The sequence below is a fragment of the Lynx canadensis genome, chromosome B3, assembly GCF_007474595.2.
Source record: "Lynx canadensis isolate LIC74 chromosome B3, mLynCan4.pri.v2, whole genome shotgun sequence".
NCBI lineage: Eukaryota > Metazoa > Chordata > Mammalia > Carnivora > Felidae > Lynx > Lynx canadensis.
In genome coordinates, this window is record NC_044308.2 from 110,689,033 (window position 1) to 110,708,616 (window position 19,584).

The 19,584-nt window shown below is 41.9% G+C and overlaps 3 protein-coding genes and 1 non-coding gene across 8 annotated transcripts in view; 3 read left to right on the forward strand and 1 right to left on the reverse strand.

Moving 5' to 3' along the window:
- ZBTB1 (zinc finger and BTB domain containing 1) overlaps positions 1-3,121 on the forward strand; it is a 28,795-nt gene extending 25,674 nt beyond the window's left edge. Inside the window, exon 3 of the mRNA XM_030319282.1 lies at positions 1,208-3,121. Within this exon, the coding sequence (XP_030175142.1) occupies positions 1,208-1,244 (37 nt within the window). The 3' untranslated portion in view covers positions 1,245-3,121. The remainder of the gene's footprint in view (positions 1-1,207) is intronic.
- Positions 3,122-3,945: 824 nt separating this feature from the next.
- Positions 3,946-4,014, reverse strand: LOC115517542. The gene has a single exon (XR_003969981.1). It is a non-coding gene; the product is annotated as a small nucleolar RNA SNORD2 (small nucleolar RNA).
- A 4,603-nt stretch (positions 4,015-8,617) lies between these two features.
- On the forward strand, positions 8,618-11,419 carry HSPA2 (heat shock protein family A (Hsp70) member 2). Its single transcript, XM_032593375.1, has one exon. It carries the CDS (start codon positions 9,014-9,016, stop codon positions 10,934-10,936), a length of 1,923 nt encoding a protein of 640 aa, XP_032449266.1. The 5' UTR covers positions 8,618-9,013; the 3' UTR covers positions 10,937-11,419.
- Positions 11,420-17,136: 5,717 nt separating this feature from the next.
- Positions 17,137-19,584, forward strand: part of PPP1R36 (protein phosphatase 1 regulatory subunit 36) — a 60,547-nt gene continuing 58,099 nt past the window's right edge. For all 5 annotated transcript variants that reach the window (XM_030319305.1, XM_032593376.1, XM_030319300.2 and 2 more), the window contains exons 1-2: positions 17,137-17,233; positions 18,057-18,121. In XM_030319305.1, coding sequence (XP_030175165.1) covers positions 17,159-17,233; positions 18,057-18,121 — 140 coding nt within the window. In that variant the 5' untranslated portion in view covers positions 17,137-17,158. The remainder of the gene's footprint in view (positions 17,234-18,056; positions 18,122-19,584) is intronic.

A 19,584-nucleotide genomic window follows, 5' to 3' on the forward strand; every position in this document is an offset into this window, starting at 1 on the left:
TACTTGGCTCTGAATCGAATGTATCCATATACTCATCATCATTGTGACCAAGTAAGACGTCACAGGAAACTCTCAGGCCGGGGGATGACAAATATGTAAAAGACATTTCCTTTCAGAATCAGGAATATTAACAATTTTATGTGAGAAAACTTGCATGACTCTCTGTACTTACCTATGTGAGAAAGGAATAGTTTAAAGAGGACAGCCTAGGAAGCCCCCACTTAAGCTTTATTTCAGAAGTTACTATGTTGTTTTTATTGTACTTAATACCAGTCAGACTCAGCAAAGCTCATTTTTGGATGACAGAAATAGAATTCCATCCAGATTATGAAGGCCGTCTTTTCTTTCAAATGCTTATGCATTCCCTGATGTGGGAGAAAATATTTTAAGAGACAATCTCTTTAAAAAAAAAAAAAATAGGGTAAAGCATTGTTGCAAAAAATACAATTCTACCCAGAATCACTGAGGCAGTTTAGGAGAGTTGTGAACTGAGGAATTTGAAAGAAAGCTCCTTCTCAGCGTTCATGTGTGTACTTTATTTTTGTTTGCAGAGTGTGCAACATTTAATATTTGAAGAAAACAATGTTAGTGTGATGGCTGAAGGCACTCAGTAAAGAGAACATGAACTTTTAAATTTGTTAGATCTTCCAATCAGAGATTTGCCATTAACAAGTTAAAATGCATCGTGTGGCACCTGGCTGGCTCAGTCAGTACAGCATGTGGTGCTTGATGTCAGAGTCGTGAGTTCGAATCCCACCTTGGGTGTAGAGATTACTTACATAAATAAACTTTTAAAAAAAGGTTAAAGCACATTGTAAAATTATTTGATTTGAATGACGAAAGACCTCTTAACTGCTTCCTTTCTCCCTATTTTCCTCTACCTGGCTGACCTCTTACTCTTCATGTTGTGTGTGTCCTACCCATTCTAGCTTAAATCACAAGAAAAAAGGTGCCCCTAAAGTTGAAGATTGTATTAGTAGTAAGAACACCTTGTATTTGAAGGGTTCAATGAGTTACATTAAGGAAGAAATTAAATAAATTTAAGTCCCAGGAACTATGCTTTTGCTTCCATTCCTTGTTCTAGTAATATTATGCTGGCCTAGTGCCCCAAGCCATGAAATTCTGACCTAAGAATTATGTTGTATCTTGTAGAGCAGTCAACTTGTAATATTATTTTTCTTGAGTTTTGTCTTTTTCTGTGTGGCAGTGGTGAAATAGGGCCTTCTAAACCTCTGGAGAAGTGAGATCTGAATTTGGAGAGGACATGGGGAAGAATCAATCTTCAACAGATAATCTTTAAGTCCAGACCCAGGAATATCAGATCTGAAGTGACACCATCTTTTCTGTCTTCCTGACAAACCTCATCAGTCCCAAAGGTTCCCGTTTCAAGGATCCAAGAAAACTCAGTAAAGATCACTTTGGAATCACTTTGCGGTGACAAAATTGATTCACGGTGACTCTCCTAGTATTTGTGGAAAATCTGCTAAAGAAAAGTAACAGAATATTCATATGGCATCAGTGGTTAAAGCTACACTAAAATGAGACTTTATATGCTAATTATCTTCCATGGTCCCTTCTAGAATAAAAGGGGTTGCTAGGCTACCATAAATATATTATAAAGAGATAATAACGTATCTGTGTAAACACATATAATCCTAAAATTACAATAATTTCAATCACAGTTTACATATTATGAAATGTAGTTAGACAGTTAAAAAAATTACACTCCAAAATCTACAGTTTAGAGTATAAATAAAGAGATGTGGGTACAGAGAAAAAAACAATGAGACCAATTTTTTAACAAGAAAAGATAATCTACTTATTACTCGTTGTAATGTAACATTTGCCCTTCCTCCTTTTTCACTGTCTATACTCGTCACAAACTTGATTATTAATATTAATGAAGCTCCCTTTAAGCCTGTTAACTCAAAGGAAAACCAAAGTGGTTATTACTTCAATAGTAGATTTTCATAAATCACAGACAACAAAAAGAATGTATCTTAAGACACATTATTTTCTTCTGAATTTAGCAATATAACCTAATAAGGTAGAATGAGTTTCTGTTAAATATTTATTCTCAGTATTAACATATAATACCATATTTCTCAGCTTTCAAATTTCAAGATAAAATTTAACTAAGTATTGAGTGAAACAATGATTGATGTGTTTAAAAAAAAAAACAAACAAAACACCTTTCACTGGGAAATGAAATGTTTGAGGAGATTTTAACCTGGCTTCAAATACTTTGTTATATATATATATATATATATATATATATATATATGCTCATACACACGTTTCTTAACCATATGAATCTTACAGCCATACTATTTCCTTATTGTGAGATACTCATAGTTTTACTTTTGTTTAACTGTCTATCCAATTCATTATTTATTATCATTTTGTTTCTTATGCAATATCCTGATGTTATATATTTCCAGAAATGCTTATTTTGTTTTTATGCCTATTTCTTCAAATGTTTTAGTAAAGAATTACACAAAGAAATCTAACTTAGAGTATATATAATAGTATATGCAAAAGTTAAGTCATTTAAAATCTCTAGCTATAAAGTGGGATGATAACTTGAATATTCCTTCTAATAATTAGACTAACAAAAACTTAGATAAAGTTAATTAGAATGAAAGTTAATTAGAATGTGGTAGTGGGTATAGGGGCCTGAAGGGATAGGAGAAGTAAAGACTTTGAGTTCATACGAATTCAACTGCTTTAAGAGAAATAAGTTTAGAAAAGTGTTAGGTTCTAAAAAACAAAAAATAAAAAACTATAGCGAATCTCTTGGGAACATATGAACCTGCAGACTTATAACAAGTAGGAAACAGCCAAGATAAAAGATTATTTGTAATTAAAGGTGCCAGATCGACACAGTAGAGACTCAACAAATAATGATGTAGAAGTAGATTTAGAAAAGAAATATGGCTTAAATTTTGACTGTACCAAACTATAACTGTAATGAATTACAATAATTATAAGTGATATAAATGCATTCTATAATGTGATTATTTTCTGTATGTTAGTATGAAATGGAGTTACTGAGTTACATGGAAAATTTTTGTTACATATTTTAATCCGTTGCTTTTACCTAATAAAATTTCCTCCTCTATGTTCAGAAGTTAAACTGTCTGTATATTACTTTTATTTATACAGTATTTCTTCAACCTGGCTCTTTTATAGAATTACTTGTCTGAAAAATTATTATCAACCCCATCCATTCCCTAATACAAAAATAATAAAATATCGGAGACAGCTAATTATTGTGTTCCTGAGCAGCTTAAGAAGTGCACAAAGCAGGGACACCGGGCTGGCTCAGTCTGTAGAGCATGCGACTCTTGAGCTCAAGGTTGTGAGTTAGAGCCCCAGGTTGCAGGTAGAGATTACTTAAAATCTTAAAAAAAAAAAAAAAAAAAAAAAAAAAAAAAAAAAAAAAAAAGCATGCAAAGCAAAACTACAAAAAGTTCTTACTGCCAAATCCTGGATTATTTTATATAGAATGATTAGAAAAGTACTATCTTATGGCAAACACAGATGGCAAAAAATCAATTAGGTTTCCTCATAATATAAAAAGGAATAATAGGGGCGCCAGGGTAGCTTGGTCGGTTGAGCGTCCAACTCTTGATTTCGGCCCAGGTCATGATCCCATGGTCATGGGATGGAGCTCCATAATATTGGGCTCCTCACTGAGCATGGAGCCTGCTTAAAATTCTCTCTTTCTCCCTCTGCCCTTCTCCTCGCTCGTGCTCTCTCTCTCTCTAAAATAAAATAAAAAAAGAAATAATCATTTATTAAAAAATGCACTGACATAGTATTTAGTTCTTTCAGAGGGTTAATTTTCAAAATGACAATGTATTCAGAGAAATAACTTCCTTACCAATATAATTCATTTTGTCTATGTTCAGCTTAAGAGATGAAAGTTGCACCCATCCCCCAAAGTGATCAGCAAAGTGTATTCTCTTCATTTCAGTCCAGTTCCCAAAGATGATTGCCATAATTGCACAGAATCTAGTTAAGTGTTAACAATTACGACAATATTGGGTCAGACTATTCCACAAGATTCTATCCTCGAAGCTAGCACTGTACAGAACTGAGGTAAGGCCCAGTTAGTGTTATTGTCACAGATTCACTTCTTTTCTGGAAAAGACTCTCTTCCAGGTGCAGGTCTTAGCTTTCCATACCAGGAAGTGTCCTCCTCCAGACCACAGTGTATCTGCAGTTTAATTGTAACTTTTAAAGACTCAGGTTTTTAAGACTAAAAGAGCAAATGGTGAAATTTTTCCTATAGTGACAGGTGATTGCATAAAAATTTGGGGACAGGGTACTTCCAATGAAGTATAAAATGGAAGTATTTATAGAGATTTTGTTTTGTTTTTTAATGTTTGTTTATTCTTGAGAGAGGGAGAGAGACATAGGGCAAGCAGGGGAGGGGCAGAGAGAGACAGAGACAGAGACAGAGACAGAGAGAGAGAGAGACAGAATCCGAAGCAGGCTCCAGGCTCCAAGCTGTCAGCTCAAACTCACAAACCATGAGGTCATGACCTGAGCCGAAGTCAGACTGAGCCACCCAGGCGCCCCTATAGAGATCTTAAATAACCAGTTCAGCTCCACTTTGCTCGTAGGCCCTCAAATTACAGGCTGCTACCTACTCCACTTTCTCTTCAGGCCAACATTAACTCCTCAAAACAATCCACAACCTTTATGAAAGTTGTGTTTGGGTAGGGATTGAGAGGATTCCCGCCCCCCCCCCCCCCCCCCCCCCCGGTAATTCTGGAAAAATTTCTTCTTATTCAGTCTCCTTAGGGCAGGCCTGACTACCCAGGTACATAGTTCTAGACTTAATCTTACTCATCTCTGTATCTCTAGTACAAGTATTTTCAGATGTGAATTTGTTTCAATTTTTGGTCCTGGTAGTATTATTTAGTACAGAAATGTAAGAGAGAGGCAGAGTATCTTCTTCTTATATGGGAAAAAAAATGAAGTTATTATTTCCCAGTTTTTGGTTAAATAATGTGCCTCAGGCCGCTCTTATAAACACTGAGCTAGTGAATCACTACTGTGTTCCAGGTATTCTTCTGGGTGGTGGGGATTATTAATTAGAGGGTTTGACATATGTTGAAGCTCTTGTTTTTTCCAGACTGTGTAGAATTTCAGTTTTTGGATTTTAAAAATATTTGAAACACCCCAGTATTTATAATCTGCCAAAGAGATTTTTTCCTTGTTGAAAATCAGTAATAATTTCTATGTAAATAGTAAACTACCAAACTTTGTTTCAATTGAATGTTAATAGTCAAGCTTTAAAAATCCTTGTAAAATTACAGGAAAATTTAGAAAAATTATTGACAATCCTACCATCTAATCAATTTTGATTCATTTTCAATATATGTAAGATTATCCTACATACAGAATAGGATACAAAAGTCTTATATCTTATTTTCCCATTTAACTATACCAGGAACATTTTCCTATATCATTAAAAATTCTTGTACACAATTTTATGGTTACATAATAATTCATCATAGGAATGTATTACGCTTCATGTAATCATTTTCTTATTGTCAGATATTTAAGCCATGTCCTTTTTATTATTGTTGTTATTACAAATAATATACCTGTATGTTCTATTATTTCCGTAAGATTAACCCTACAAAGAGTAATGCTAAATGAAGGGTATGATCATATTTAAGGTAAAGAAAAAAATCTTGTCACATTGCCCTCCAGAAAGAGTGTACTAATTTATATTCCCACCAGCAGCATTTACCTGTTTGGCTGCACCATTGCTGGCATTGATGAATATTATTTGATTATAAATTTGCAAATTTGATCATCTTTAATGGGCTAAATTTTAAATGAATTATGAGCCACAATCATCAAAGAGAACAAATAAAAAAAATCAATACAAATAAGCAACAATATAAAAATTCCAAGAACAGTCAATATATGACAATGTTCTAGGACTACAAATGTTTATTTCATATAAAATCAAAATGCAAACACTATGTCTATTTGGGAAAAACTCAGATGCCATTTAAAGTATAAAACATAGGGACATCCAGCTCGTTCAGCTGGTAGAGCATGTGATTTGATCACAGGGACCTGAGTTCAAGCCCCATGTTGGGAGACTTTACTTGAAAAAAAAGTATAAAACATCGATATACTAGGTGAGAAGAGCAGAAAAAGTATATATAAATACTGAAAATACAGATAAAATTGCTATTGTAGTTTTGGAAAGCAGTGTTAAAGATGAATGTGGAGTTAGACTGCAGGATTTATTTATAATAACTATGCATATAGTACATAGTTACTATACAAAAGAACCTCTCTCTTCCTGAAGCTGCAATTTTAGTGCTTGTAAGAACTAGCATGTTTATTTTTTGCAGCCTTGCTTTGCTTGAAGGAAGTGTATGAGGGCTGTCTGAACACGAGAGATCTGATGAGTTTGTTTCTCACTGTTCTTTCTGCTTTCACAGTTGTGGCGGAGATCCTGTCTCTCAATCACCCTGTATCATCAGTTCCACAAAGAATTTGTATTGCTTTCCAGCCCCCTAATTCCCCTCTCCCCTTTTAATTACATAAAAGGCAAACATTTCCAAGAATAAAATCAAGAGGTCTGTACTCACAATTCAAGACAACTTTAATAGAAACTTTTTGGTTTTATTTTGTTTCCCTAATATTTTCTTTAAAAGGTTTCCTGGTCCCAAATCAACTTCTTTCATAGAAAAAGAGATGGGAATTGTGGTTAAAACCAGTGTCCTCTGTAACCCATGAGACTAACAAATAGCAGATGTATTTTTTAAAATTGGAAATGACATACACAAGTAGATAAAAGAAAGGAATATTCATTGACTGATTTTATAGGGTTCTGTCAGCATTGCTTTTTGGTTACAGATAGCTATGTGAGTTTTGTTTTGTTCTGTTTTGTTTTTTTGGCAAAAACTCCTCTCCAGCATTGTCTCACCCAAATCTGAAAGGGGCTATATACTCCCAGCCTCCTTCAAAACCTGGATCCCCCTTCCCATGGCCTCAGGAAAAAAATCATGACAGGTAAATCTCCTAAATGTATCCTGTCCACCCGAAGAGACTATTTGGTGCTTGTGTCCCCCTCTCCTTATAGTGACACTAATCTTCTGTCCAGAACTTGTATTTGGCTCAGCATACGCTGCTCATAACTCCGCCCATGCCACAACGCATGGAAAGAAGGCCCTCCCTCCTTTCTTTGCTGGCAAACTTGAGCGCCTGGCTCAGCGGTGCCTTCGCTTCCAGGAAGCCCTCACCAACACACCCTGCGCTGTTGGGATGTTCCCCTACTTTGTGTTCCCATAGCACTTCTCTCAAATTACGTTTATCTTTTTATTAGAGCCTTAACTTCATAAAAACAGCCCATTTCATTTGTCTTTTTACTCTCACATAATAGGTACCTGTTAGAGCTCGTTGAATGTCTCCAGCTTTCCCCCCTAATGTGAAGTGTTACCGCTGTTTTCGTGACAGCAATTTGGTTACTGTCTTCCTTCGAGAGTCCAAATATAGGGGTCTGCTTCTACCTCCTATCAGCTGGTGCCAGATAGTACTTCCAGACCCATTCTCAAATTCCTCTTAAACATAATAGAATGAATTACCTTCCTTTTTCACCTACCTACTCTGAGGGTTTAGGTCTCTAATGTAACGTCAGCATAGCTAAAGAAAACAATTTCAGTTGAGCTGGGTCATAAAATTCGGTCATAAACACCAGCGCAAGCTCATGCTGGGGATGAGAGAATCTTGGGGGGCGTCAGCCTAAGTTACTTAGTGGTGCTTCAAGGTGCAGGTTTTGATTAATTTATAGATTTTTCCGGTGAAGAACTCAAATTGGGGAATAAAGCACTTGAAACGGAAAATAAGGAAAGCAGTGGAGAGAACCGGGAGACGAAATCAGGGAATTCTAAGAGGCAGGACAAGCAGGAAAAATGGAGAGCAAGGTGGAGAAAGTTTAAACCCTGGGAGGACGACTCGCAGCCGCTTCCCCATCTCCAATTGTGCAGGCCGTCCGCGCGCGGGCAGAAAAACCGTCGGCCTCTCAGGTCGCACCGGCGGGCTACTGCTGTCCCGCCCGCCAGGCGGTTTTTATCGAGCGCTCACACCCACAGAGACGCTGCGAAGCACGCGAAGTAAAATTCCAGGAGGCCGACGTCCCGTCTCAGGAACTTCAAAGTCATTTCTTTTTGTCCCCGCCGGAGGAAGCCGCCCTCACGCCCAGGCCACGCCAACTCCCAGTCCCTTTCGTTTGAAGGGCGCAGGAGGAAAAAAAAAAACCAAACCCGGTTCTGGACCTAGTTTCTTAGAACAACCAAGGAACTGCCCCCACCCCAGCGTGTTAGATTGGTTGGGATACTCGGCTTTGAGACGCATTTAAGGTCTTAGGAACTGAGCGAAGCGCTCAGGTGGCCCCGCTCTCCCGACTCCGCTTCCGCATCTCCTCCTTGCGCCACGCCCCAGCTTTCCCTTCCCCACCCACTTGGGAGTCCGAGCTGCTTATTGGTTGCATGCCCTGCCAATCCAGCGGACGTTGACGAATCCCGCCTTAGGAAAGGCAAAGAACGAACTAAAGCGCCTACACCTGGCCGGGGGGCGCGAGCCTAATGCTCGTAAGCTGGTGGCTGCGCGCGTGGAAGGGCGGCTAGAAGCCGCTGGGGAGACCCGGTGGGGGGGCTTCATTTGCATAACGGCCGCCCCCGCCTCTGAGCGCCGGCCGGGGTCCCGCCCCTCACCCAACTAGAAATCTGTTGGGCTACGGGCGGGTCACTCCGACCCAGGCAAGCCTGTGGCGGGCGGTCCTGGGAGCGGATTGGCTCCGGTAGTTTCCAGAAGGCGGCAGGGAGGCGGCTATAAGAGCAGGGAGCCGAGCAGGGGGAGAGGGAGACGGTGTCTGCGCTCGCGGTGTCTAGTGCGAGGCGACCGTTAGTTGACGCCGCAGGTTTTCTGTCCTAGGTGTTGCCGCCTAACGTCGCTTGCCTATCTTTCAGTCAGGATGTCTGCCCGCGGCCCGGCTATCGGCATCGACCTGGGCACCACCTACTCGTGCGTGGGGGTCTTCCAACATGGCAAGGTGGAGATCATCGCCAACGACCAGGGCAACCGCACCACCCCCAGCTACGTGGCCTTCACCGACACCGAGCGCCTCATCGGCGACGCCGCCAAGAACCAGGTGGCCATGAATCCCACCAACACCATCTTCGACGCCAAGAGGCTGATCGGACGGAAGTTCGAGGACTCCACGGTGCAGTCGGACATGAAACATTGGCCGTTCAGGGTGGTGAGCGAGGGAGGAAAGCCCAAAGTGCAGGTGGAGTACAAGGGAGAGATCAAGACCTTCTTCCCGGAGGAGATCTCCTCCATGGTACTCACTAAGATGAAGGAGATCGCCGAAGCCTACCTGGGAGGCAAGGTGCAGAGCGCGGTCATCACGGTCCCGGCCTATTTCAATGACTCGCAGCGCCAGGCCACCAAGGACGCGGGCACCATCACGGGCCTCAACGTGCTGCGCATCATTAACGAGCCCACCGCGGCGGCCATTGCCTACGGCCTGGACAAGAAGGGCTGCGCCGGCGGCGAGAAGAACGTGCTCATCTTTGACCTGGGCGGCGGCACCTTCGACGTGTCCATCCTGACCATCGAGGACGGCATCTTCGAAGTGAAGTCCACGGCCGGCGACACCCACCTGGGCGGCGAGGACTTCGACAACCGCATGGTGAGCCACCTGGCGGAGGAGTTCAAGCGCAAGCACAAGAAGGACATTGGGCCCAACAAGCGCGCTGTGCGGCGGCTGCGTACCGCTTGCGAGCGCGCCAAGCGCACCTTGAGCTCGTCTACGCAGGCGAGCATTGAGATCGACTCGCTGTACGAGGGCGTGGACTTCTACACGTCCATCACCCGCGCCCGCTTCGAGGAGCTCAACGCTGACCTGTTCCGCGGAACCCTGGAGCCGGTGGAGAAGGCGCTGCGTGACGCCAAGCTAGACAAAGGCCAGATCCAGGAGATCGTGCTGGTGGGCGGCTCCACCCGCATCCCCAAGATCCAGAAGCTGCTGCAGGATTTCTTCAACGGCAAGGAGCTGAACAAGAGCATCAACCCCGACGAGGCGGTGGCCTACGGAGCCGCGGTGCAGGCGGCCATTCTCATCGGGGACAAGTCAGAGAACGTGCAGGACCTCCTGCTGCTCGACGTGACCCCGTTGTCGCTGGGCATTGAGACGGCTGGCGGCGTCATGACCCCGCTCATCAAGAGAAACACCACGATCCCTACCAAGCAGACGCAGACCTTCACCACCTACTCTGACAACCAGAGCAGCGTGCTGGTGCAGGTGTACGAGGGCGAACGGGCCATGACCAAGGACAATAACCTGCTGGGCAAGTTCGACCTGACCGGGATTCCCCCCGCGCCCCGCGGGGTCCCCCAGATCGAGGTAACCTTCGACATCGACGCCAACGGCATCCTCAACGTCACCGCCGCTGACAAGAGCACCGGTAAAGAAAACAAAATCACCATTACCAACGACAAGGGTCGTCTGAGCAAGGACGACATTGACCGGATGGTGCAGGAAGCGGAGCGGTACAAGTCGGAAGATGAGGCCAATCGTGACCGGGTCGCCGCCAAAAATGCGGTGGAGTCCTATACCTACAACATCAAGCAGACGGTGGAAGACGAGAAACTGAGGGGCAAGATTAGCGAGCAGGACAAAAACAAGATCCTCGACAAGTGCCAGGAGGTGATCAACTGGCTCGACCGAAACCAGATGGCGGAGAAAGATGAGTATGAACACAAGCAGAAAGAGCTCGAAAGAGTGTGCAACCCCATCATCAGCAAACTTTACCAAGGCGGTCCTGGCGGCGGCGGCGGCAGCGGCGGCGGTTCTGGAGCCTCCGGGGGACCGACCATCGAGGAAGTGGACTAAGCTTGCACTCGAGTCAGCGTAAACCTCTTTTCCTTTCTCTTTTTTTTCTTCTGTTTTTTCCCCCCCTTTGAAATGCCTTTGTGCCAAGTCTGAGGTCTGTTTCTGGAAGTCTTTAGCCCGTGTATGCATATAAAAGGAAGGGTGCAACAACTTAATTTAATTATAAAAGGTTAGTTCTACAGTTTGATTTTTAAAACCATTATTTGAGGTTTCTCTTTAACGCATTTTGGGTGTTTGCTGACTTGAGCATTTTTGAGTAGCTTAGTTTGTGCATGGAGATTTATTTGAAATGAGAAACCTGAAGTTTGCACACAAGTTCTGTGGAAGCTTGGTAACAATAAAACATATAGAAGCTTGAATTGTTTATTTTTATGTACTACTTTAAGATTAAAATGAACGTTTAGTAACGTTAAGGACAGGCATACTTTTTGCAAACAAATGCATAAATACAAATTTAAAGTAAAGCTGAAATTGATGTCAAAATTACTGTCTTGGAGTTTTTACTGTTCCCTTCTTACAGTTTTAAACATGTTGGTCTTTAGGAGATTAGTATGAGGTGAAGTGTGTCTAAGTCAGTCTTGTCTAATTCTCAGATGAGATTCCTGCTTTGAATTACCAATAATTTAAGAGGAGAAGATCTGGGTAAACTTTCTCCCTCCTTTTAGTAAAGAAACCAGACAGGTCTGGTGTACCCAGTGTACCCAGACTCCTTAGGCTTGGCTTAAGTGTTCAAGTAAAAATCCACCGGAATATTCCAGCAGAATACAAACTATATTCTGGGGTTAAGTATAAACACTGGGGCAGGAGTTGTCCTCGGACAATAGCCTTAGTATGGAACAAGTTGCTTTTTGTGCATGCAGGTGCCTGAAACAAGAGCCAGCAGAGCAAACTTCAAAGCCACTTAATATTAGAGTCCAATGTAGTCAAACTTGTTTTTAACTTTAATTTTCTAGTGAAACAGCTTAACTTGTGAGCTAATAAGGCTGTGTTTTCAATAGTTACCATTACCTGGGGGATAGAGGGAGATAAAGATTTTTTTTTTTTCTGAGAATCCTAATGCTTTTGCAATACCTGCCTTAACTCACTAGAATAGAGTTCTTTTCTAAAAGAGAAAAGTGCAAGGTAGTCCTGTGTTTTGTTAATACACAATATACCCATTTTCTCATATATTTGATTTGAGATTGTTACAGATAAGAATATGGTAACCCTTTGGGATCCACTATCCTGGGCTTAAGCTTTAAAATCCACATCCGTTGGAGAAGGGGGTTCATGTTTGTATTTTTTAGCGGAATGACACTTCTGCTTTGTTCTGATTTATTCTCTTTACGGGGAACTTGGGAAACATTCAGTAAATCTGATTGGAAAACAGTTAACCTAATGTGTTCATCACATATAGACACTTCGATATCTCTTTTCAAGTGATGTAGATTTGCTCCATGTTGTTCATAAGATAACAGTGAATTATAGAAGCTACGTTTTTAGTAGTGGACCCTTCTGTATCATGTAGAGAGATTAATATTTTAAATAATATAAAAACTAGAGAACAAATTAGCCTAAAAATGTTGAGCTTTATAATAAGCCTGACCTACAAGAGCTGACTCGTATGTACATTGTTTTATTTTTTAATTTTTTTTTTTCAACGTTTATTTATTTTTGGGACAGCGAGAGACAGAGCATGAATGGGGGAGGGGCAGAGAGAGAGGGAGACACAGAATCGGAATCAGGCTCCAGGCTCTGAGACATCAGCCCAGAGCCCGACGCGGGGCTCGAACTCACGGACCGCGAGATCGTGACCTGGCTGAAGTCGGACGCTTAACCGACTGCGCCACCCAGGCGCCCCTATTTTTTAATTTTTTAAGCAAAGTCATTTGAGTGGATGGGAGTGAAGTAAAAAGGCAATATTGAAATTGTCTCAAAATAAACTTTAAAAATATTTAAGGAAATTGTTCTTTACACTGAAAAGCTGGTAACTCAGGTATTTTAATGCTAATGCCACATTGGTGGAAAGTTTTCAGCAAGGAGGCATTAAGAGTGTTTAATTAACTACAGATAGCATCACATAAATATTTGACAAATTACCTTAGAACTAACAGAATCAGGTGAATACTAGCATTAGAGTGATGTTTAACATGAATTTTTTCCAACATAATGCTCATTCTATTAACCTTTTCTTAGTCCTTTATTTGTTGAAAGCACTTATCCCTTGCTCTAACTTCAAAATATAATGGAATCTTTCTGTAAGTGCAAAAGGGCAATTTGGTAATAGTATGTTTCATTTTAGACCTTTCTTTAGAAATTAGTTTCCAAAGTATCAGAAAAAATGACCAATGGTAGTCTCTTTGACTATCCTATGGCGTGGCCTCTGGTAACTTGCCATAACACAAATATCAGTATGCAGATACTGCATTTTCTGTTATTCTGAAAAGTAATTTGCAAAACACCCAGCCTTCTTGAGTGTTTTTAATTTTGTCTTCTCGAATCTATCTAGATCTGAATATTGCAAAGATAAAGGCACCAAACTAGCCATTCAGTGTTTCCATGGGTCATTTGAAACCGGTAACTGGATAACTCCTGGGAACTCCTTAGCAGATGTTAGATCAGCCATAGTCAAATGACAATGGAAAAAGTACTTGATGTTGAATGAGGCTAAATTACAGTTTAAGGAATAATTAGCATCACTTGAACTTGAAAGTAGTGTTACACTAGGGACTAGTCATGTCTAAGGCTAATGCAGTACATACAGAATGCTAAGGGATTAAAAACATTTCTCAGATGGGCACTTAAATCCTTACCTGAATGTCTGACTAATATAGTTCCTGTTTTGAGGCAGTAAGTCTAAACACCTGTCAAAATAAGACCTAGCAGGTTGTTTACAGGATTTGAGACTCAGAAATTTCAAAACAAGCTTACTCTAAATTTTTTATTGCATTAGTTTGATGTGTATAGTGGTAATTAATGGTTGTTCATGAGGAGATTTTTTTTTAAGTTTATTTTTGAGGAGGGGTGGAGGGGCAGAGAGAGAGAATTCCAAGTAGGCTCCATGCTCAGCACAAAGCTTGAGGAGAGGCTGGATCCCACGACCGACCACGAGATCAAAACCCTGAGATCACAACCTGAGCTGAAATCAAGAGTTGGATGCTTAACCAACTGAGCCACCCAGGCACCCTCATGAGGAGGTATTAATGCTGCTCACATCTTTAAACTTAGCATGCATAATAGGATATTTAATGTATCACCTGTGTGATATATCAGGGAGACTTAATGAGAATTTCTTTATCCTATGAATTGAATGTAGTTTATAATGTGCTGTGAGGCATGTTCCCCTTGCTTTTGAACACTGGAATTAAAGTTTCAAAGAATCTCAAATCCATACATCACAAGACAATTGCTAAGGCAATATGTATGTTTAGGTTAAGGAACAACAACCTAAACAACCTAGTTTAGGTTAGGTTAAGGAATATTCAGTTGCTTCTGTATAATGTCTAAATAGAAATGAGAAAACGGTTTTGAAAGGTTATCCTTAAGCATTAAAATTAGATACAGAAAAGTTGATACATTCCTTAAAAATTATGGATCTTAGAAAAAGAGCCCAATATTTATTCTTGAGATAGCTCTTGGAATACTTCAGGGTATATGCATTTCTGAGATTTAATAGGGTGATGTTTAGTGTTGAAATGTCTTTCCCTTAGAACAAATTAAGAAGCCATAGGTTCTTTTCCTCTTTCAGTTTAGGTTGTTTGTGAATTGAAGATTGAGGAAATACGCAACCAAAAATGGAGTTGATCTTCAAATACTGGAATTGCTATTTTCTTACATGTTAGTTTTTATTTAATGTTTATTTTTGAGAGCGAGCATGCGAGCACAAGTGGAAGAGGGGCAGAAAGAGACAGACAGAATCTGAAGCAGTCTCCAGGCTCTGAGCTGTCAGTGCAGAGCCCAAGGCGGAGCTCAAACAAACTGTGAGATCATGACCTCAGCTGAAGTTGGATGCTTAACCAACTGAGCCACCCAGGTGTCCCAAAAATCTTTTTTTTTTTTTTTTTTTTAGAGGAAGGGAGAGGGGCAGAAGAAGAGAGGGAGAATCCTAAGCAGGCTCCATACTCAGTGCAGAGCCCAAATTGGGGCTCGATCCCACGACCCTAGGATCAAGACCTGAGCTGAAATCAAAAGTCTGTTGCTCAACTGACTGAGCCATCCAGGCACGCCTCCCATGTTAGTTTTTAAAGGTAGAATTATAATACTTTGAAAATCTCTCCATTATGACTTTTTCATATATAAGCATACATTATATTCAGTTAATGTCTTTGGCCTAAAATCTGTGATCAGCAATTTAGTTCTATCTTACATGCTCTTAGTTACATGACCTTGAGAAGTTTCTCTTCATTAGGCAAACAAAACAAAACAATTTCCCTCACAGGACACTTGAACCTGTTAAGTATTTAGAATAGTACCTTTATCCCTACTTTATAACATCATGAATTGTTTTTTTAAAGGGAAAACTTTTTGTCATGTTCCTTTTATGTAGATCATTGGAGTTCTCAACTCTTATTTTTTACCTTAATTTTGTACATTAGATAGCTTGAAGTTAATCTATAGTGAAGTATAAAAGGTCTTTGGTTTTCCGTTTGCATTTCTTCATTCACTGGGATAAACTGAAGAGGTTGAAGTGTGGGCTTCCTGATAATGGTTGTGAGGTGAATGGATTCTACCCAGAGTCCTTGGTGTTTCTCAGACCTCTGTGGAGCTTCAGCTCATTTCTCCCTGTCCTCCCCACCCCAAGTGATATACATTGTTAGATGAAAAACTCTTGGTGACTGGGATTTTCTTACTCCTATTTCTTTTTTTTTTTTTTTCAACGTTTTTTATTTATTTTTGGGACAGAGAGAGACAGAGCATGAATGGGGGAGGGGCAGAGAGAGAGGGAGACACAGAATGGGAAACAGGCTCCAGGCTCTGAGCCATCAGCCCAGAGCCTGACGCGGGGCTCGAACTCACGGACCGCGAGATCGTGACCTGGCTGAAGTCGGACGCTTAACCGACTGTGCCACCCAGGTGCCCCATTCTTACTCCTATTTCAAGTGAGCCATTCAACCAGTCCTGAGGCCACAGCCTCAAAGCCCCACTGCCAGTGGATAGGTGGGTTTCCATATAATCTGAACAGCAGTGGACTGGAGTGGAACATGAATCTAGCTGATTACAGTTTTATACCACTGGAACCAGTGATTATGTGTTATCAAGTAGACTGGGAGGGCGAGGTAAGGGGAAGCAGTGGGATGGCTACTGCCATACGTTTTAAATTTATGGGAGTAAAGTTACCAACTATTTACTGAGGAGCTCTTAACCGTATTAGGCTACGGGGATAAAACAAAGGCAGAATATATTAGGCATTCTCAATAATGTAGTGATATCTAGCATTGCTTACATCAGTGTTGGAAGGGGAAAAAAAAATACCAACGTCTGCGTATCTACTCGGTTGCAAGAAGGAATTAGAAGACACATGATTTGAAAAGTGAAAAGCAGACACGTAAAAATGTTATTGAATACTCATGGACACGAAGCAAGTTTTCTTAGAGCAACACTAATTTTGAGTTCGGAAGGGCGGTGCCTTATACACATTCCTCCTTAATAATCCTAATTCCTGATTTGGGTATCTTCGGACAGAGGTTCAGAGTTGCCTTGCCCTGGGTCAACACATCTAGTTATGCAGTAGAACCAAGTTAAGAAACCTGATTTCCACCATCCTTCCCTGAACCTCCCCCACACCCCCATCGACTTAATCCCAACCTGGATTTGAAATTTAGTACTAGTAAATTTAGTGCTAGTAAATCGGGACAAAGGGATCTTCCCTATGAAACTGGATCTTGGTATTCCAATTACGAACGAAGACAATTCAGTGCTTTGCCTCACAGCTGGAAGGCCAGGTAGAATCGACCCATGCAGAAATAACCCCGGGGCAGCTACACCACGGATACGCCAAAAAGGCGCCACGGCAAAGGTAGAAAGTAGACGGAGCCCCGCGAGGGCCGGACCGGGCGGAGGCGCCTCCCGCAACGCGTGCGCAGCCTCGCAGCGTCGCGGCCCCTCTACCCGCCCGCTGCGTCCGCTGAGCCCGCGGCGGAAGCAGGGTCCCCGCCCCCCTCCGCCCGCCGCCCTGCGGCCACGGTTGCCCAGCGCGAGCGCGCAGTTGCCTGGGCGACAGTGAGGGGCTGGCTGGGAGAGGCCATGCATCAGGTGACGGTGCCGGAGCTTTATTCCCGGAGGAAGCGGACAGAGGGACGGGGGGCTTCCTCGCCAGAGGTAAGCGCAGCCTTCCTTGGTCGCCCCCACTCCCGAGGCAGGGGCAGGCCGGCCCTGCCGCCTCCTCCCGGCCCACAGCTCCCGGGGCGCCCTCCACCCCGACTCAGCTCCGGCCGAGCGGCACTCAGAGATGTGGGCAGCTGTGCCTACGAAACCCAAACTATGGAGGTGTACTCGGCCAAAGGGCAGAATTGAATCCTGGCTCCTCACCGGGATATTTAGATGTTTATGAAAGTTCCACCTCACCACCTCTAATTTGTTGGTTGCAAAAGAAATAGCCTTCCTGCGCAGGAAGCTGTCCTGCTGGGGGGGGGGGGTGGTGGCGGGGGGTGCGATCCGCGGGAAGAAAAGGCTGGTGGGTTGGAAGCTACCACTACTGAAAAAGTAAGCTGGTTCTTTGCCTACTTCCTCTGGGCGGGGTCGGTTCGAGCAGGCTCCCCTGCCTGTTATTAGTGTCTTAACTCCTCTGTTGAGGCTGCCCTGGGTATCAGTTTATTGTGGTCTGAGTCGCAGTTCATCGGTCAGTTGCTATGATGAGCCTTGAGACAGTAGTGCAGGCTAAGTGAAGTTTCCTTCCTTCCCTTCCTTTTCCTCCTCTTTCCCTTATTTCTCTCTTCCTTCTTTTCTACCGAAACTACATCTGAAAACAAGATGGGTAAAATCCTGGCTTCAAGATAAAAACAAACCAACCCCACAACACTTGAAGATACTACATCTTTATTGAATAAAGAGCGGCTAGTGGGAATTGTTAAAAGCTCATTATGCCATGTGTATTGTAAATTGAGTTTTTAATTATATTTGCTGCAATCATTTCATTTTACAGCAGTTGGGATTACGATTAGGGATGTGGTACTGGAAAGATGAAACCAGAACTCTTGAATTCAGAAGGTAAATTTTATTAAAACTTTATTGTAGCTTTTATAAAAATTGCATGTGCCCAGAGTAAAAAAAAAAAAAAAAAATTCAAGCAATACAGAAGAATATAATGAGCAAAATAAATACCTGCTGAAATCCAACCATCTAGAGAAAACCATTTTGGTGAGCAGCCGTCCAGATATCATTTTCTGATAACATTTATCAGCTGCTTCCTATGGACCAGACACTGTGCTAATCAGTTTGCCAACCGTTTCAAAAAGCTGCATGTTCATCCAGTTTTACAGATGAAGAAACTGAAGCCAAAGGGTTAAGCAATTGGAGGAAAACTAAGTGACTTGGCCAAATCACACAGCTCACAGGTGACTAAGATGATTGAAATCTAGGTCTGTTTGGCTCAGGGTACATACTCTTAACTGCTTTATAAAATTGCCTCTTTGAGTTATAGAAATGTAATTGTACATTAATGGGACCGTATTATACTTGCTGCGCAATAGACAGCCAATTCTACAAGGTAAAATTATTAAATTAGAAAAAACTGGTTTTAATCTCCATTGAGAAAATACTGACTCTATTAAGTGCATCACTAAACTAATAATACTAGCCACTGTCTGCCGTGCTGTGTGCCTATTATGTGCCCGACATTTGCATGTTTTCTGATTCTTAAACAGCCATGGAAAGTGAGCATTATTATTATCTCCATTTTAGAGGTGAAGAAATAAGGCTCAGGAGACTGAGCAATCGAACCAAAGTCCTACAGCCAGTAAGTAGCAAAACTGACATTTTGAACCACAGTTTGTCTGATGCCAGAGCCCTTCCCGCCATAGACAGTGTCTCCCTCCTTTAGACTGTAAGCCCCTCAGTGGCAGGAACTGTCTTATTCATCTTTGTGTCCCTTGAAGGAGCTGTCTGTAGAACTTCACAGAGTAGGCCCTCACCAGATGTTTATTGAATATTTCAGTACACCAACTAGATTCAAGTAGAGGAAGGCTAGAGGCAGGGGACCAGTTTAAAAGCTAGCTGTGGGAGGTTTACAGATAGCTGCTCAGGTATGAAACCATGAGTCAGCACGAAGTCCACGTTAGGAGGAATAGAGAGAAGGGTACAGGACTAAGAAATACTTAAGAGGTGGAACTGACAGGATTTTGGATAGAATGGATAAGATGTGAAGGGAGAGGGAGAGGAGGTGCTTAGGCTGACTCCCAGTGTCTCTCTTGGGTGATGGGGTGACTGCGATTGCCCTTCTCCTGTATGCAGAATAACAGACAAATCTGTGATGTGCCTGAGATTACTATGACACGTTCACATGCACATGTCTCTTAGGCTGTTGGACAAATGGGGCTGGAGGTCAGGAGAGGCTGAGCAGATGTAGTTTATAGTTACATCATAGGTAAAATGACATTTGATGGCAATTAAACAATAATTTAAAAATCAAATTTTACATTTTATAGAATGTTTGTTTCGGTATTGCTGAGTAG